Below are 17947 nucleotides of genomic sequence, written 5' to 3' on the forward strand. Positions count from 1 at the left end.
GCCTGAGCTCAACAGGGAGGGAAGTGAAGCTGTAGGTCTCCGGTCCATGAGTTAATAGGTCAATAGGTATACCTAATAAACAACATAAATTAACTGTATTCCGGATGGGTAAACTATCCAAAAAATGGTTTGGATAATACCCCGAACACGTCGTTAAGCTCTGTTTTATGGTAATTTTTATTAGGGTTTCATTTCTCGATAATTACGGAAAACAAATCAAGGAAAAAAATGTTGACGTCGGACGTCGCGTGTACCAGACACGCGTTATGATTTAGTGGTTGGGTAGGGTTTACGAACCATCGATTTCCTGACCATTACATTACGTTCAGTGAGCTTTTGAATATCGTGGACCCCCGGTAATCTGACCGTGTTTAATATGAACACTTTTTAATTTGACTAATCAGCGCTGATTTAGCTAATCTGCACGCCGTGAAAACTAACGTCATTTAGCTCGTGGAATGGAGTAAAGTGAAATGGAACATTGTGAAACGGAACGCAGAATCAAAACAAAACAGCAAATAAGGCTTCTGATGCTCATAGGGCTACTACACGGATAGAAATCTCCGTATACCTTTTGGCAAATTTCGATTGCTGATTATTCATAAAATGTATAAGTCAACTAGTAAACAGATGCCTTGCAAAAAGTTAATGAAGATCGTGTGTCAAATGAAATGTATAAACGGTCACATATACCTTTTATGTATTCACATGCATAAACACAATAAAATAATTGATTTTCGTTTCGTGTAGAAGTTCAAATTAAAAATGGACCCTTTTAATATGAATGAAGTGTCGTTCAGATTAGCGGGGGTCAAATTAAAAAAAAAATCATTAAAAACGGTCAGATTACGCGCCACCAAACCACGACGACGGTGAAAGCCAGAGACTGGAAATCTTTCTTTCTTGAAATCAAAACCTGCCTGCAAGCAGGAGGAAAACTTGTGTGAAAGTTATTCAAACTTTTATCAATGTGTGTTTGTTTATTTGTTTCCTTTGTTTTCACCGCTCCAATTTCTATTCCCTAAACTTCGTGGTGGAGTGAAAATAGCCTGGCTTAGATTTATTCCTTCCCTCTTCGTTCTTCTCGATTCCAATGATCGGCTTACCCTGCCTGCTAGTAATCGATTACCAAATTTGACCGATTTTTGTATTTTGTCGTAGCGAACCTGCTGGGGCAAGCTTGCGGAGCGCAATTTTCTTAAATCTTTTTAAGTTTTGTTTTATAAAGAAGGTGATAAGACTTTATTAAGATTATTAATACTATCACTTGTTGGTTGTTGGTTTTTATGCGTGATGATCCAATTTTTTTTTGTCACACGGTTTTTCGCCGAGAGTATTAATGGAAGAAATGCCTCAGATGCAGTCTTCCATTGCGCATTATATAGGTTATTTGTTTTCCGTCCAGTTCGGAGTTTGCCGGCAGCCGAGAAATGAACCGAAATTGAAACCCAAACCGAAAGGCGAGCGATGTGAAATGGCAACGTTTAAAGAGAAAGAATAGGATTTTTGATACTCTACTAGTATACTCTTACACATCTAATTGTCGATTTTTCCGGTTGTTTTGTTTCTGATTCGAAGAACAATAAAATTAGCTTTATTTGTTATGCAATAAGGATACATGTAACACTATATAAAACATGCTATATCGTTTCCTCTCTTTTTTTTCTAGTTAATGTTTAATGTTAGATTTGACTAGATTGTTCAATTGCCCACTACTGGTTTTTACTGTGCTTGCTGCGCGAAAAGAACATACATATTAGTTAAAACAACCATTTTCCTTGACTTCTTCAATCATTGAAATAAACTACTAACAACTATCATTTAACTTAAAGCTAACAGAAAATAGATTTACCTTTTCTAAAAAAAATACCAATAGGAAAAAACAGACAATAGAGAATAAAATGAACAAGTATAGCTCAGTGTATGAGTGTTTGCGTTTGTCTTTCTCGAGAAATCTCAGAACAATTGTCGTCACCGGAAGTCGCCGGAAGGGTTCGACGGTACGGGGAAAAAAGTGTACTCTCTCACCGCTTCCGCTCTTCCCGTGTTCGTCGTAGAATGGCCTCGTCTTTGGCTTTCACAAAAATTGTATTGTTACTACTACTACTACTAGTATTACTGCTGCTACTACTATAAGTAGTGAGAGGAGAGTGGGGCTTGGTTGCCTGCCCACTGTGGAGTGATAAATCACGCCTATTTCGAGGTGAAATCCGGCCAATAGTTGATGTAGTACCGATGGGTGGTGCCCTCGAACAAGCGATCCAACCAGTTGGGCAGCCCATCGAGCAGGTTCTCCTCCAGCAGGATCTTCGGCTCGGAGATGTCGGACGTGCTGGTTTCCGAGTCGGAACTGTCCATCCCCAGGAAGGCACCGGCTTCCGGATCCGAGGGCATCGTGCTCAGCTGCCGGGTCATCTTCATCATGCGCTGTGGGTGGGATATGGGATGGAATAAAAAGAACGGTCAGTGTTTGGAAAGCAGTCTCATAAAACGAAGGCCTCCATCTGGGTGTCTGTCAATAATACACATTTGCTAGAGTGAGTCAATACGTTAAATCTAGCGTTTAGAATCATAAGGGCCTAACTGCGATAATCGATTTTCTTCTACTATTGTGCTATTTACGCGAAGGATTTCATTAGACATCATAATATTTTGTTAGGCATACTTTAAGAACTTTCTAATGCTGTCAAACATCTTGGAGGAATCCTTGATAACTTAATTGGAACATGCATCTAGAGCAGGCAATAAACAAAGCTACTAATGCTCTATGGATATGCAAAAGAACATTCGGGAAACAGTGGGGACTGAAACCGAAAGTGATCCATTGGATTTACTCGGCAATTGTGAAACCCAGGGATACTTGATCTGGTGGCTCAGGGAAAGTTAGAAAAACTCCAACTCTCTCGATAACAGGTGCAATGAGAAGTACACCATCCAAGGCATTGGATGCTTTGCTTTCTATGCTACCATTGCATCACTTTGTACAATTAGAAGCCGAAAAGTATGCTTTAAGGATTATAAGGTCAGTGAAACCTATAACGATGCACACCAGGATTGTCACTCTGGGGTGGCAGCATCTCCCCCTTTAATTCAAGCCGATGATGTAGTCTTGCAAGTGTTTCGGAAGCCGACGCTCTCTGGCTGGTCTGAGAGACTTCAATGTTGATGGCTCAACTGTTGGTGGATTGGAGTTCGTTAAACCAGTCTCGAAGAATTCGTCGTTGTCTAAACTGTCATCCTGATGCTGACTAGTTTTAACCTGTTCCTGTTCAATCAATTTCGTATTCTGTTGTGCAGTGGTCTGCTGTGCTGAAGAACGCCGCATGAGTTCGAAGTCATCCACCAGGATGTCCAATTGAGTTGGTGTTGTAACAGGCTTGGGTATATGATCCGCATCTGGGTCGAAGCTGGTTCGCGTGTGATCGAATAAGCTTCCTCCGACCTGACTGGTAATCGAGTAGAACGTTGAAATTGACTCCTCCAATTGATTCAAGAACAGTGCCGGAAGCCCATTTCCATTTGTTCGTATTCTGATACAGCTTCGCGTAGACTGTGGAACCCGATCCCCCTTATTCTGCGAGTCACGTGACTCTCTCTCACCGGTGAGGTGACAATAGTCACCTCGTGTGAGGTGACTCTCCATTTGATTTGCATGGAGAGTCACCTCACACGAGGTGACAATTGTCACCTCACCGGTGAGAGAGAGTCACGTGACTCGCAGAATAAGAGGGGATGTAAACTTTGGACTCTGTTCATCGGACTTACTGTTGAACGCTGATCCAATGTTGTACGCATCGGTCTACCCAGCATTTCCTCTGAAGGTGACTTACCAGCAAGACCTGTTTTGGGCGTAAAACGGTACACTTGTAGAAAAGTTTGAAGCGCTTCGACTGATGGAACTTCTTCCCGCTCAACAATTTTGCGCAATGAGCGTTTTAGGGTGTCGATAAAGCGTTCTGCCTGGCCATTTGACTGAGGGTGACATGGCGCTGAACGAATGTGGATGATTCCGAGCTGCTGACACATCTTCTTGAATTCAGCGCTACAGAACTGCGTTCCCCGTTGTTTGTGACAATTGTCACCGGAATACCGAATCTGGCAAAAAATTTCTGAAGAAATCTGATCGTGGCAGCTGCTGTCGTCAAGCGTGTTTTTTAAAAATTCTGGCCATTTCGAATATGAGTCCACTATGACTAAGTAGTTCATTCCGTCAAGTGACCCTGCGTAGTCTAGATGGATTCTCTTCCATGGACCGTCTGCTCTTGGCATAATGCACCGGAGATTTTGCACAAATGCAACACCGACGAACCAGATGCTCAATATCATTATCGACGTTCGCCCAGTAGACTACACTGCGAGCGATGGCTTTCATCGTTTCCATGCCTTGGTGACCACGATGAAGCTGCTTTAGAATGCGTTGCTTGTAACATTCTGGTATCACTACACGGTCGTTCATCATGATGCATCCATTGACTACTGACAAAGACTCGCGTCGAGTATGGAAGGTTTTCAGGTTTCGATCTGCGATAATGCTGCTGTTCGGCCAACATCCGTCAATGTATTGTATGACTTGCTGCAGTAGTCCGTCCTTCTTTGTTGCTGTCCTGACCATCTTGAAGTTCACTGACAGCGATGTAAGACATTCCTCCAGGCTTGCGTTGACTTCTTCCTCCAGACTGACGGTTCGACAAGCGCTGACATTCCGTGATGAGCACTTCGAGATTGATCTCCCTTCCGGCTTCAGACTCCAACTTCGACAGAAGGCGCGTTCTGACCTCCGCTTCTGTCGAAGACTGCATTCCGCAGATGAAAATCCGGAATATGTGACGTAATCATCCGCATCACTTTTGACTACCCGTAGGCAATCGTAACGTTTGCTCAAAAGTTATTTTTGCTGACCTGTAGAAGAATATGTTGCCTGATAGGCCATGATTTGTAGCCATGGTACACACTCAAAAATTATCGCCAACTTCGGTAATTTTTACCGAAATCCGAACAGCTGAACTTAAAATTATGCAATTCAATTCAATTGCTTTTCAGCTACTTTGAAACTAAATCTCCACTAAAATGACAAGATTTGATCATTTAGACAAGGTTGAGCATGTTTCGAAATTATTTTCAAATTCAATAGCCTTTAAAATGAAGGTCAAAGTTTTACCGAACGTTCAGCTGTTCTGATTTCGGTAAAATTTACCGAACAAAAGTAACAAACTGAAAATATTTTGTGAGTTTAGTTCCAATCACCGAAGAGGCAAGTCGAAATATAAATAGCTCTTAAACCTAAAACTAGTTTCCTTCTCTTCGAGAACACAACATATTTTGGCGACGAGGTAAAGTTCCTGGGAGTTTCCGGAAGTAACATCAAACTCTGTTCCTGTTTTACCGTTGAAGCCCTCAAATCACTACGAAATCAAGAATGTCCGACAACGATCTGAAGCAAGCAATTCTCCGACTGACGGAACTGATCGCCAACCAGCAGCAGCAAATTGGAGCCCTTCAACAGGTCAACGCCAATCAAGTTGGAAGCGAGAAGATCATCGAGTCACTCTCCACCGGAATTGACGAGTTTCGATCCAGACGGAGCTAAAGCTAAGGTCAGGCTGCTTCTGAGGAAGATCGGCACGCAATTCCACGAACGCTACGTGAACAGCGTTTTTCCAAATCATCCACGGGATTTTGTGTTCGAAGAAACCGTCAAGAAGCTTAGCTTCGGACACCAAAAGTCCACTGAAATCCTCTTCAACGGACGTTATCAGTGTTTGCAGTACATCAAAAACGACGCTGATGATTTTTCGTCGTATGCAGCGTCGGTGAACAAGCACTGTGAAGCGTTTCAGATCGAGAAGCTCTCCAGCGACCAATTCAAGACGCTCAGGCTCGTATGCGGTCTCCAGTCACCGCGCGATTCGGACATCCGGACCAGGCTGATTGGAAAGCTGGAAGCAGAAGAAAACCGCACCGCCAGCTGACGGTGCAACCATAAAGGTAACTCTAAGACCAGAAGGTCCCGAAGAAATGAGCTCAACTTTTTGGCTCAGCTCTGGTACTCTCTTCGGTCCCAAGCTAATCGATTCACCCTTCGAAACATAGGAAAATCCACTAGCCCCTCATTTTATCTGTCAAACTTTCATAGCGAATCAAAACAAACATAGTGTAGTACTGGAATTTATACTAGAATGGGGTACGTTAGTCGATTTGCTTGGGACCAATAGGCTAGTCAAGTAGTGAGCCTATTTAAAATCGTTAGTTTCGTGCAACGCTGAAGCTTGAAAACCTGGTTGAGGAGTGCAACCGCATTATCAACCTCAAGCAGGATACGAAGATGATCGAGAAAGGTTGCTCAGATAGATCTATCATTCGGAAAGCTAACGCCATTGCGGAAGGTTGTTACTTACGCTAATCCGGTGTTATTTTTGAGTTTTTTTTTAAAGTGAAATTTTCTAACGAACAATTTTGTGGATTCTCGCTGAAGTCGTGAAAAACTTTTTCTCGTGAATTGATAAAACAATAAGTGCTTCCAAGAACAGAAACTAACAGAAAAAGAAACGTGATCAAGTTCCTACAAGATGGCTGCAGTCGGCGGGGGTACTGAGCCCCCCGACAAGCAAGATCCAAGGAAAGATGGCGAAAACAAAATGGACGACAACCAACACCAAAACGAGCATGAGTCATACCTGTACACTGCAGATGATGAAGCACCATACAGAATCTACATCGAGATCCAGGAAAAATCAAGAACGATTAACAAATTCTCAGTTGGACAATTATTGAGGAAACTGCCACGTTATCGCAACTACATCGAGGAAATGAAGTATTTGGGAAGAAAGAAGATTATTGTATTTGTCAGTTCGTGGATGCAAGCCAACTTACTGGTTGGAGAACAAATGCTACGCGATCGAGGATACCACGCATATGTTCCACGCCATCTGGTGTGCATAAAAGGAGTTGTGAGCGGAGTAGATCCAGAAATCGACATAGAAGACATCAAACAGGAGATCGAAAGCAACACGCCGGTGGTGGATATCTACAGAATGAATCGATGGGTAAGAGAAAAAAGCAGAAAGGAAGCGTCAAATCGAGTCAGTATTACGTTCAGAGCGAGAAACCTGCCGGAGAAAATCAAGTTATTTGGAATCACAGCAAAGGTGCAGCCTTTCATACGACGGACGGAAATGTGCAATAACTGTCATCGCTACGGACATAAGCAAGACAACTGCAAATCCAGGAAAAGGTGTGAAAAATGTTCACAGGTACACGACGAAGAATCAAACCAATGTAACAATGAGGTCAAATGCCTGCATTGCCGCAGCTCCAATCACCGCAGTACAGATCCGGAATGTCCGGCACGTGAACGTGAAGCAGGAATCAAGAGATTGATGGCAAAACAAAACCTAACGTACGTGGAAGCAAGGGAACTAGTACCAACGATCCTATCAAGTAACAAATACGAACTGTTAGCGAACGCTGACGAATACCCTACAATCCCGGAAAGTTTCGCAAAAATGACAGCTGGAAATTATGTGCACAAGCAATACACCAACAGAAACAAAACAACACGCAGCAACGGAGTACAGAATCAGGAGTATCAAGGTCACAGCCATACGATTGTAAAGAGGAAGAAAACAGAGCACAGTACGACCAACAGCAGAAATATGGAGGCGAGCTCTTTGTCTAGCTCCGTGGTTTATCCAACAACAAGTAAACCATCAGACACAATTTGCGGAACCGGATTGAACAATCCTTACGCTACCACGAGTGCAGAAAAATGTCAATCGATGTACAAAAAAGCGAAAGAAGATGCACAGGAGGCTGCGTATCGGAACGTGCAAGGAGAACTCATGACTTTCTACACGGCACTGCTTCAGATCCCTGATGTTACCGAGGAGACGAAAGAAAGAATCAAAGAATGTTCAAAAAAATATTTACATTTTGACCAAGTCATAAATTGAAATTTCGTTGACAGCTGGATGTCTAATTAATGTCATATAGATTGATTTTTTGTTATTATTTTTTATTTTTTTACAGAAATGGCTCAGTTCAAGTTTTTACAGTGCAACATACAAAGCTTGAGTAAAAATAAAGATGAATTACAACGAGTCTTGGGGGTTGGTGACTATTCAGCAGCCTTCATTTCAGAAACATGGACCAATCCAGATTTAGAAGATACAAGTAAGTACAACATTTACCGATACCACAGATTTTTAAAATCTAGACCAGATAATTACGGAGGATGTGCAATATTTCTTAAAGACACCTTAGGATATAATATAGTTGATTTACCCACTACTTCGAACTCTGTGCAAACAATAGCAATTAAAATCTACGCGTTGGATATGGTTCTTGTTTCAGTTTATATAGCTCCGTCTATAACTAAAACAGAGTTAGAATCAGATCTAAGCAATCTATTCCACTTTTTAAAGCAGTTTAATAAAACCATTATTGCAGGGGATTTCAATGCCCATCATATTGCATGGGGTAATGACACCAGTGATGCAAAAGGAAAGATTGTAATGGATATCATAAATGATTATAATACAATTTTACTCAATGATGGTTCAAAAACTTTTGTCCCGATTCAAATAGGTAGAAACCCTACATCAATAGACCTCACTCTTTGCACACCAAACCTAGTCACTGACTTCACATGGAGAGCCCTTGACTATAGTATAGGAAGCCATCATCTGTTAATCGAAATAGAATTCAATAATGGTACTCCTGAAAAAACTAAAATAGTCTACAACTATAAGAAAATAAGACAAGATTTAAATCAAATTGAAATGGCAAACTGTCAAGGTATTGAAGATTTTCAAAAACAAGTTTCAGATATCCATAGAAAAAATGTATTGAAAAATAAATACATTCCCAAACACTGGTGGTCAGAAGAACTTAGCAAAGCATGGGAAGATAAGAAAGTCGCAAGAAGTTCTTTCAATAAAAAATCATCGGTCGAAAACCTTATAATTTTCAAGAAAAAAGAAGCAATTTTCAACAAATTAAAAAAAGAAGCGAAAAATAACAGTTTTAAAAGTTTTGTGGCAGAAATTAATCCTTCGATGAATTCTAGCGAACTATGGTTGAAAATTGGCAGGTTAACTGGTAAAAGAAAACGAAACCAAACTAACAATATATTATACGAAGATGAAAAAATGGCGGACAATTTCTTAGATAAACATTTTGGCGTAAATGAATCACACTTTAATATTGATTCAAACTTCAGTATAAACTATGATTTGTTTGATTTAGAAAAGTTTAATGATATATTATATAAAAAAAAGAAAAATAGTTCTCCAGGTGAAGACTTGATATCTTACTCAATGTTAAAAGATCTAAAACCTAATATTAAAATTGGTCTAGTTACACAGTTGAATAAAATTTGGAAAGACTGTTATCTTCCAATGACATTGAAAACAATTAAAATAGTCGCAATACCAAAACCAGGTAAAGACCAAGCCACAATGGAAGGTAAAAGACCGATTTCATTAGTCCCTATATTTATAAAATTAATAAACTCTGCAGTTTTACATAAACTAGTTCAACATTTAGAAACTAATCAGTTAATTCCGGACACATCTTTTGGTTTTCGTAAAGGCACCTCAACTGTAACGTGTTTAAACTATGTAATAAATTCCGTGAAAAACAACAAAAGAGACAAAATGTTAACAGCAATAGTCTTTATTGACCTATCTAATGCATTCAACGCAGTTAAAACCGACATCTTAGAGGCAATTTTGCATAATTTTAAAATTCCAGAAGAAATCTCGTCATGGATTGTTCAATTTCTAAGAAACAGAAAAATTATTTTCAAAACAAAAAACCAAACTTTGTCCCGTTTTATATCAAATGGCTTACCGCAGGGAGATGTTTTATCCCCCACTTTGTTTAACATATATACTGCATCTTTGCATAGCATTGCTAGTTCGGATACCTGCTTAGTGCAATATGCCGATGATTTCGGTTTAATAATAAAAGCCAAAAATCTGGAAGAGTTGAATAAAAAAGTCCAGGAAAAAACAAACATACTAATAGAAAATTTAAATAAACTAAATTTTAGCGTTAACGCGCAAAAAACTAAAATAATCCTATTCCAGAGCAGTAACAATAGATTATCCGTAAAAACTGATAGCCAAGAGATAGAAACAGTCAATTCACACGTTTACTTAGGAATAACATTAGACCGATATTTGAGCTTCGGTATACACATAAAAAATACAAAACAAAAAATAGTGGATCGTCTTAACATGATAAAAGTAATAAACAGTGTAAAAACTGGTGCACATCCGGAAACCATGATAACCATATATAAATCAATATTCAGAAGTGTAATTGAATATGGATCAACGATTTACAATAACGCTAGCAAAACCAATAAACAGATACTCAAAACAATAAATAATCAATGCTTACGTAAAATTACAGGATGTACTAAAACCACCCCAATCAATTCTCTAATGGCAATAGCTGCATCACAACCACTAGAAATTAGACACCAATTCATTGCCTGTAAAGAAATAGCCAGGTACATTCATACTCAAAACCCAATTGCTGACCAGTTAAAACGTGTAGATGTAAATGAAAGTACCGATTTAACCTACCTGGAGTCAATATACATAGATGAACTTAATACTTTTAATAAAATTTCACCTCTTATGAATGTACAAAATAGAAATATTCAACTCAGCATAGAATCAGTTTTACCTGGAGTTACCTCTGCTAAAATGAATACAAATCCAATTAAACTTAAACAGATAACGTTGGGATTATTGAACGGGAAATATAAAAATAAACCTGCAATATTTACAGACGCTTCTAAAGATAGTTCAATTTGTGGCATAGGAATATATAATTCAAACAACAAACAAAGATACTCTTATAAACTGGATAACGAAACTTGCATTACTACAGCTGAAATAATTGCAATAGATACAGCCTTAACCATAATAGAACAAAATCAAATTTCAAATGCAGTTATATACACAGACTCAAAATCAGCGTGTCAAATAATAGAAACAGGATCACATAGTAACAAGATTCCTGAACTAATAAATCAAATAGTTACCAAAGCTTATGAATGGAAAACAATTATTCAATGGGTGCCAAGTCACGTAAATATTCTAGGGAACGAGATTGCAGACAGATTAGCTAAACAAGGATTAACTGAGAAAAGAACCATATCCAATTGCATTTTATTAAAAGATGCTTTTGTAATTTTTAAAAATAAAATGCACAATAAAACAAATCTGTGGTATCGGGAATATTCTGATTCAAAGGGAAAAACATTTTTCAACTTTCAACAAACAATCGAAAACGTATCTTGGTTTTACAATAAAAATTTGAACAACTACCAGATAAGGCTGCTGAATAGATTGCTAACTGGTCACGACTGGTCAAAAGTTTGGAAGGCTAAAATGAAGCTAATTGACGACGAAAATTGTGAAACTTGTGATGAGCCTGAAAATGGTGAGCATATTGTGTTGCACTGTTGTAGATTTGGACGAATACGAGCAAAATATTCATTCGATAATAGATTCCGTACTTTAATTGAATTATTCAACAGCAGAGATTTGAATTTTTACGTCGAAGTTTGCACCTTTCTAGGAGAAATTAAAATGGACATTTAGTCGATTTTTCTTTTTTCTTAACAATTTTTTGATTCGATTTTGAAACGTCGGTGACTCCAGGGGTGTGTACGGTTCGTTTGGAGACTACTGGGTAATCCGAACACTAACGACACCTGTCTTTTGGAGCTAAATACCCATGCGTGAACCAAATACGCTACGAAGAGATAAATCAATAGGGCTTTATAGTCGTTGTCACTTTGCCCTTTCCCAGGAGCTGTCAAATGATAGCTCAAATAGAGAAGAAGAAGAAGAAGATAGATCTATCGTTAATGCAATATCTCGACATTCAACAAGTAGGAAGGAGAAATTACCTAAAACGCCTTGCTGGTTCTGTGGGGATTTACACTATGTGAAGGAGTGTCCCTACCAGTCTCATACCTGTGTGAACTGCAAGCGGAAGGGCCACAAGGAAGGTTACTGCTCATCATCCGAAAAGAATAGCCAGCAAAGAAGGTCGATAAACCGAAACCTAAAGACTTCATCAAGTCTAAGGGTATCTCGGTCAAGCAAATCGACCCGGATCTCAACGATCTCCGTATCGAAACAATCGATCAGTTCGATCTCTGGTCGGTCCCATTCAACTCGCTAGTGAACACTATACAGCACAACTCAAACGCAACCATGCAAACCTTGCAACTCAAGGATCCTGAAGCATTCCAGACCTCGCTCGGATGCTGCACAAAAGCACAGGTAACGCTCTACCGGAAGCCAGATTCTCGTCCTGCGTATTGCCCTAAGAGACCGGTTGCCTACGCTGCACTTCCGAAGGCTTCAAGACAACGGCATCATTTCACCAGTCAAGTTCTCCGATTGGGCTGCTCCCATAGTTGTGGTTCGCAAGTCCGATGTCTCCGTACGCATTTGTGGTGACAGGTCTCAACATATGCCCTCGACTCAGATCGCCATCCACTGCCACATCCAAACGACATCTACGCCGAACTAGCCGGATGCCGTTTCTTCTCCAACATCGATTTATCGGATGCCTACCTGCAGGTCGAGGTTGAAGAAGCCTCTCGAAAGCTGCTCACTATAAACACTCATAAAGGACTGTTCCAGTACAATCGATTGCCACCAGGAGTCAAATCTGCGCCTGGAGCGTTCCAGAGGATCATTGACAGTATGGTTGCTGGCATTCCAGGTGTCAAGCCATACCTGGACGACATCTTGATCGCTGGAAAAACTCAACAGGATCATGATCGCAGCCTGAACGCTGTGCTTCACCGGATTCGTGAGTATGGATTCCACTAACGCATCGAGAAGTGCCGGTTCTCTCTTCCGCAGATCAAGTTTCTGGGTCAGATAATGGATAAAGATGGTCTCCGTCCAGATCCTGCTAAAACCAATGCTATCTCCGAGATGCCACCACCGATGAATGTATCGCAACTACGTTCGTACCTTGGTGCGATCAACTATTACGGACGATTCGTTGGCCAGATGAAGGAACTTCGAGCGCCGCTTGACCGTCTACTAAAGAAGGATGCTCCAGGGCCACCCACATTAAATCCGTTTGTGTTGCGTTGACGTAAATTTGACAGTTAAACAATAGATTTAGCTGTCACTTTACCGCCACGCGTCCGATCCGGATCTAATGTGCGTGGGCCTTCCTTGAAAATGAACCGCGAACTGCCAAAAGTCGTTCGACCGTTTCAAAACCATCCTGGTCTCCGATCTCCTGCTGACTCATTTCGACCCCAGCAAGGAAATCATCGTGGCTGGAGACGCTTCCAAGAATGGTTTGGGCGCTGTAATCCTACCTCGCTTCTCCAACGGCTCCGTCAAAGCCCCGTCGCTCACGTTTCGAGGTCGCTGACACCTGCAGAAGAAAACTATAGTCAAATTGAGAAGGAAGCGCTCGCGTTGGTATTTGCTGTCACCCGTTTTCACAAGATGATATTCGGACGAAAATTCGTGCTGCAGATCGACCACAAACCGCTCCTTGATATTTTCGGCAGCAAGAACGGCATTCCCGTTTACACCGCCAATCGTCTTCAGCGTTGGGCGCTAACGATGCTGCTGTATCCCAACGGCTAGCAAACCAGACGAGGAATACGTGATTGCTGCTCTCCAAACGGAATCTGATTTGAAGGCAATTCTCGCAGACTCAATATCCAGCTTGCCGGTCACATCCGATATGATCTCCAAGGAAACGCAAGACGACCCGGTCCTACAAGAGGTACTCAACTACATCCGCAATGGCTGGCCAAACACTGTAAGCGAGCTACCAGATACAGCTATTCGTCAGTTCTATTCCCGACGAGAGAGTCTCCAGGTCACCCAAGACTGCGTCATGTTCGCTGACAGAGTTGTAGTTCCAGAACGATTCCGCAAGCGCATCCTCCGACAACAATGCAGCAAAATCGCCCAGTAAGACTACCCTTGAATCGTGGCCGATACCAACGAACAACGGTACCCAGTTTGTAAGTGCTCGATTCAAGCAATTCTGTGAAGAAAATGGGATCCACCACTTGACGACAGCCCCTTACCACCCACAATCGAATGGGCAAGCTGAACGCTTTGTCGACACGCTTAAGAGAGGGCTGAAGAAACTCACCGAAGGGGAAACCATGGTAACATTCCAGCATCTCCAGACGTTCCTCTCAGTTTTCCGGTCAACTCCAAATAGAAGCGCTCCGGCTGGTAAGGCACCTGCCCATCTATTTTTAGGAAGACCAATACGAACAACGCTGGACCTATTGAAGCCCTGTGTTCAAGAGTCCAACCTTGGAGGACAAGAAGCAGAACGCTGAATTCAACAGACGGCATGGCGCAGTGAAGAAATCATTCGATCCGGATGATTTGGTCTACGCTCAGGTCCATCGTCGCAACACATTCGATTGGATTCCAGGACAGGTAATCGAGCGCAAGGGCAAAGTGAACTACACTGTTTTGCTCGAACATGGACGCTTGATTCGAGCACACACCAACCAGCTAAAACAACGATATCCGGATGAAAATGATGCCGATCATTCTCCAAATCCAAGCAATCAATTCCAGATGATGAACTGATCCCTGATAATGGCGAACCCGATGCTCAGTCTGGACAGCGTTTTATAACATGTTATAGCGCTATCTTGATGGTGGTTTTTGTGTTGCAATTATATGACAACCGTTATAACATGTTATCTATCCAGTCTGGACAACGTTTTATATATACAATCGTCTTCACATATACAATCGTCATTTTAGTTAACAAACTAACTGTGGCACCTTTGATTATCCACCTTGGGCCAGCACTTCGTCAGCTAGCTCACACAATCTCGGACAAAACATCACTATAGCCAACCTCCATCTGATCCCCAACATCTTCCCGCGGAATCAGAGATTTCATCCGACGAACTTTGGCCTAATCTCAAATCATCCAAAACATCCGACTCACCTTGGCACCCCGGTTCGATTCCGGGTGTTTGGCGTGGTACATGCAGAAGTACTTCCGATGCCCGTTCAGCGCGATGACCGTTCCGATGCAGTTCCGCGGGTTGATTTTCATCTCCCGCGACTCGGACAGCGACAGCCGCAGCAGTTCCGCGTACCAACCGATGCCCTTTTCGATCAGCATGTGGGCGAACATAAGAGTTTTGTTCCTGGAATTGTTGAAAATTTGTAGTCATTAATCGTGACTCATACCGGAGGCCTGCAGGCGAGTTGCATACTTCCTGTAGGGCCACACTGCTTTGTGGAAGGCAGGGATCAGTTTGCTTCGCGATTGCATGTCCGTCAGCAGGACGATCGTCCGGCAGCCCGGCTTCAACAGCCGGACCAATCCGTTATACTTTTCCGCACGCAGTTCGTGCAGACGCAGCTCGGGGACGTAGTTCTGGACTTTGCCTGCGGAATAGATTGTCGTTTTGGGGTTCGGAAGATTGTAACACAAATCAGTTACCATTCTTATCCTCCGGGGACTTGGACTGCTTCTTCTGGATGTTTTCCTCTTCCAGTCTAACCAGGTATGACATCAGATAACCGGCCGCCAGGATGAACGCGATGGTGCCCACCACGGACAGGGCCGGCAGGATGTGCTCCTGACCGAGGTTTTCCGTCATGTACTCGAAGGCCAGCAGAACCTTGTTCAGGATGCGAATCACCAATCCCTGAGCGTGCTCGTCCAGTAAGTCCTGAAGAAAAAAAAAATCACATCACCTTCTAGAATTCCATAAAAAAAATCAAATTCAACACCCACCTTTACTTCCGCCTCGTAGGTCAATGCCTCGGACGAGCGCAACAGCCGCTGGATCGCTCCATCCAGCTTCTGCTTCGTGTTGTTGTAGTGGATATCGTGGGTCTCGTTCTCCACGCTCTTGTTCAACGTTTCCAGCGTGGCATCGTGCACCCACTCGTATTTGATGTGCTTGGCATCCTTGCGCCAAATGATGACTACCTTCAGCATCGTCTCCTTCAGCTTGCTTTGCTCGGCCAGGGCACTGATGAACTCGGTCTGCTTCTCCTGGTAGATGTAAGCGAACCGGACCCGTTCCGGACTGTAGGTCGATTCCATGGCAATTCGTCGCATTGCCTGCCGGGCTTCGTCGTGCGTCGAAATGTTCTCCGTGACCAGCACCACACACAACCGCTTTCTCGGACGGTTCCATTCGGCGGGGCAGACTCCTTCGAGCATGGCCTGCGAGGACAACCGAGGAAGGGCCAAATATTTGTTCATCGAGATGATATTGTTCAGCGTGGGTGTTGGAATGTCCGACATTGAAATCGACGCCACCGGACGGGTTGAGTCTTCGTTGAATATAAGCAACGTGTCCAACGATGGATGGATCTTGAACCGTTCTTGGATGTGTTGAGTCTTCTGGGAGTTTAGTTGGACGAAACCGAATGCCACCCGGTCTCGGAAATGGAATGCTGTGATTAGGTAGCGGAGGCGTACCTGCGATCGTGGTTCTATGACCAACGCCCGGACGCGATTGTCCGACCAACCTTGCAGGAAACTATCGATAGATCCATCATCGACCGCTGGAAGCAGTTTGTATGGCAATTTCTGCCGGATAAATTCCACGACCCGTTGAGTGTTGTACACACTCTCCTTATAGACGTAGTTATGCCCATCAAGAACCATGATCACACACGGCAGCGAATGAACTCCCACCTTCCTCACCAGCTGATTCTCGTGACCGGCATTGATAGTGGCAAAGGTCACACCGAACGGCTCCAGCGTATCAATCATTTTCTTAAACGAATTGGCCGCCTTCATGCATGAGAAACACCAATCAGAGTAGAACATCAGAATCTGCGGTGTGTGGTGGCTCTTCGGAACGATGTTCGTCTCGTAATACTTGGATGTAATCGACAGCCTATGGAACAGACTAATGTCCTGATCGTGGAAGTTAAAATTGTGCCCGAAAAACTGCTCGAACGGATCCGGAAACCGCCCATAGTTGCTATAGTCTGGACGTTCCTTGTACAGATGAGCATCCTCGTTCGTGATGCCATACAAATCGTACGCCTTGCGTCGTTCCGAATCCGACAGCAGCTCGTAGGCTTGCTTGATCTCAACAAACTTGGTCTCCGCCTCCGGATGGTCCGATTTGTCCGGATGCCTACAAGCAAAAACAAGACACGACAAAAATGCATTCACTCTCAACCTAGATCATAATAATCGATTTTTCGCCCATCACCCCACAATCAACTACTCACCATTCCTTGGCCAGCTGTTTGTACGCTCGGCGAATATCCTGCAGGGTTGCATGTTTCGTCACGCCAAGAATTTTGTACGGATCAGTCCCGGCGGCGGCCGAAGCCTTAGCTACCGTCGCCAGCAGCACCAGGCACAGCACCAACCCCACCAACAACCTCGACCATCCCTTCCATTGGGGGTAAATTTTCATGATTAACCCTCCCGACTGCCGATTCTCGTCCTCACTCACACCCAATCGAATTAAGATTAATTCACGATTAGATCCACATTAAACGATGCACCGTTTCACGATTAACAAAGGTGTTTTTCCGGACCTCTGGACTGGGCAGCTATTTTTTCACTTTTTTAGCCTTGATTGGCAGAAAATTTTCCAACCCCCTTTTTATTCTAACTCACACACTCGCAAAGAATGTAAAAGTGACATTTTGCTTTGTATCCTTTTCTAATTTCGACCTTCTGCTTTGTGCTGGATTTTCGTCGTTTTTGTTCGCTCTCCGGTCGGTTGGTTTTGATTGTGTGCGAACGTTTGAGCCCTTCAGCAACTTCTTCTGAACTATGATCACAGTGAAACCATTGTGAGCCGGGTTTTAGTTCGATATGAAGGCGGGAAGGACTGATCCACCACGCTGAAAATTTACTGTTGAAACAAAAATATTTGAGGTAAATTTAATTATAAACTCAGTTTGTT

At 42.6% G+C, this 17947-nt stretch overlaps 1 protein-coding gene across 1 annotated transcript; it reads right to left on the reverse strand.

The window, feature by feature from the left end:
• Window positions 1-1142: 1142 nt before the first annotated feature.
• Window positions 1143-17637, reverse strand: l(3)80Fg (dnaJ homolog subfamily C member 16 l(3)80Fg). The gene is made up of 6 exons (XM_065236379.1): window positions 17259-17637; window positions 15796-17161; window positions 15499-15730; window positions 15269-15443; window positions 14995-15199; window positions 1143-2427 (listed from the first exon to the last, which is right to left on the reverse strand). The coding sequence occupies exons 1-6, from the start codon at window positions 17447-17449 to the stop codon at window positions 2194-2196; spliced, it is 2403 nt and encodes an 800-aa protein (XP_065092451.1). The 5' UTR covers window positions 17450-17637; the 3' UTR covers window positions 1143-2193.
• Between the last annotated feature and the right edge of the window lie 310 nt (window positions 17638-17947).

The sequence above is a fragment of the Ochlerotatus camptorhynchus genome, unplaced genomic scaffold, assembly GCF_037179485.1.
Source record: "Ochlerotatus camptorhynchus isolate MF236.1 unplaced genomic scaffold, CSIRO-AGI_Acam_v1.1 ptg000550l, whole genome shotgun sequence".
NCBI classification, from domain to species: Eukaryota; Metazoa; Arthropoda; class Insecta; order Diptera; family Culicidae; genus Ochlerotatus; species Ochlerotatus camptorhynchus.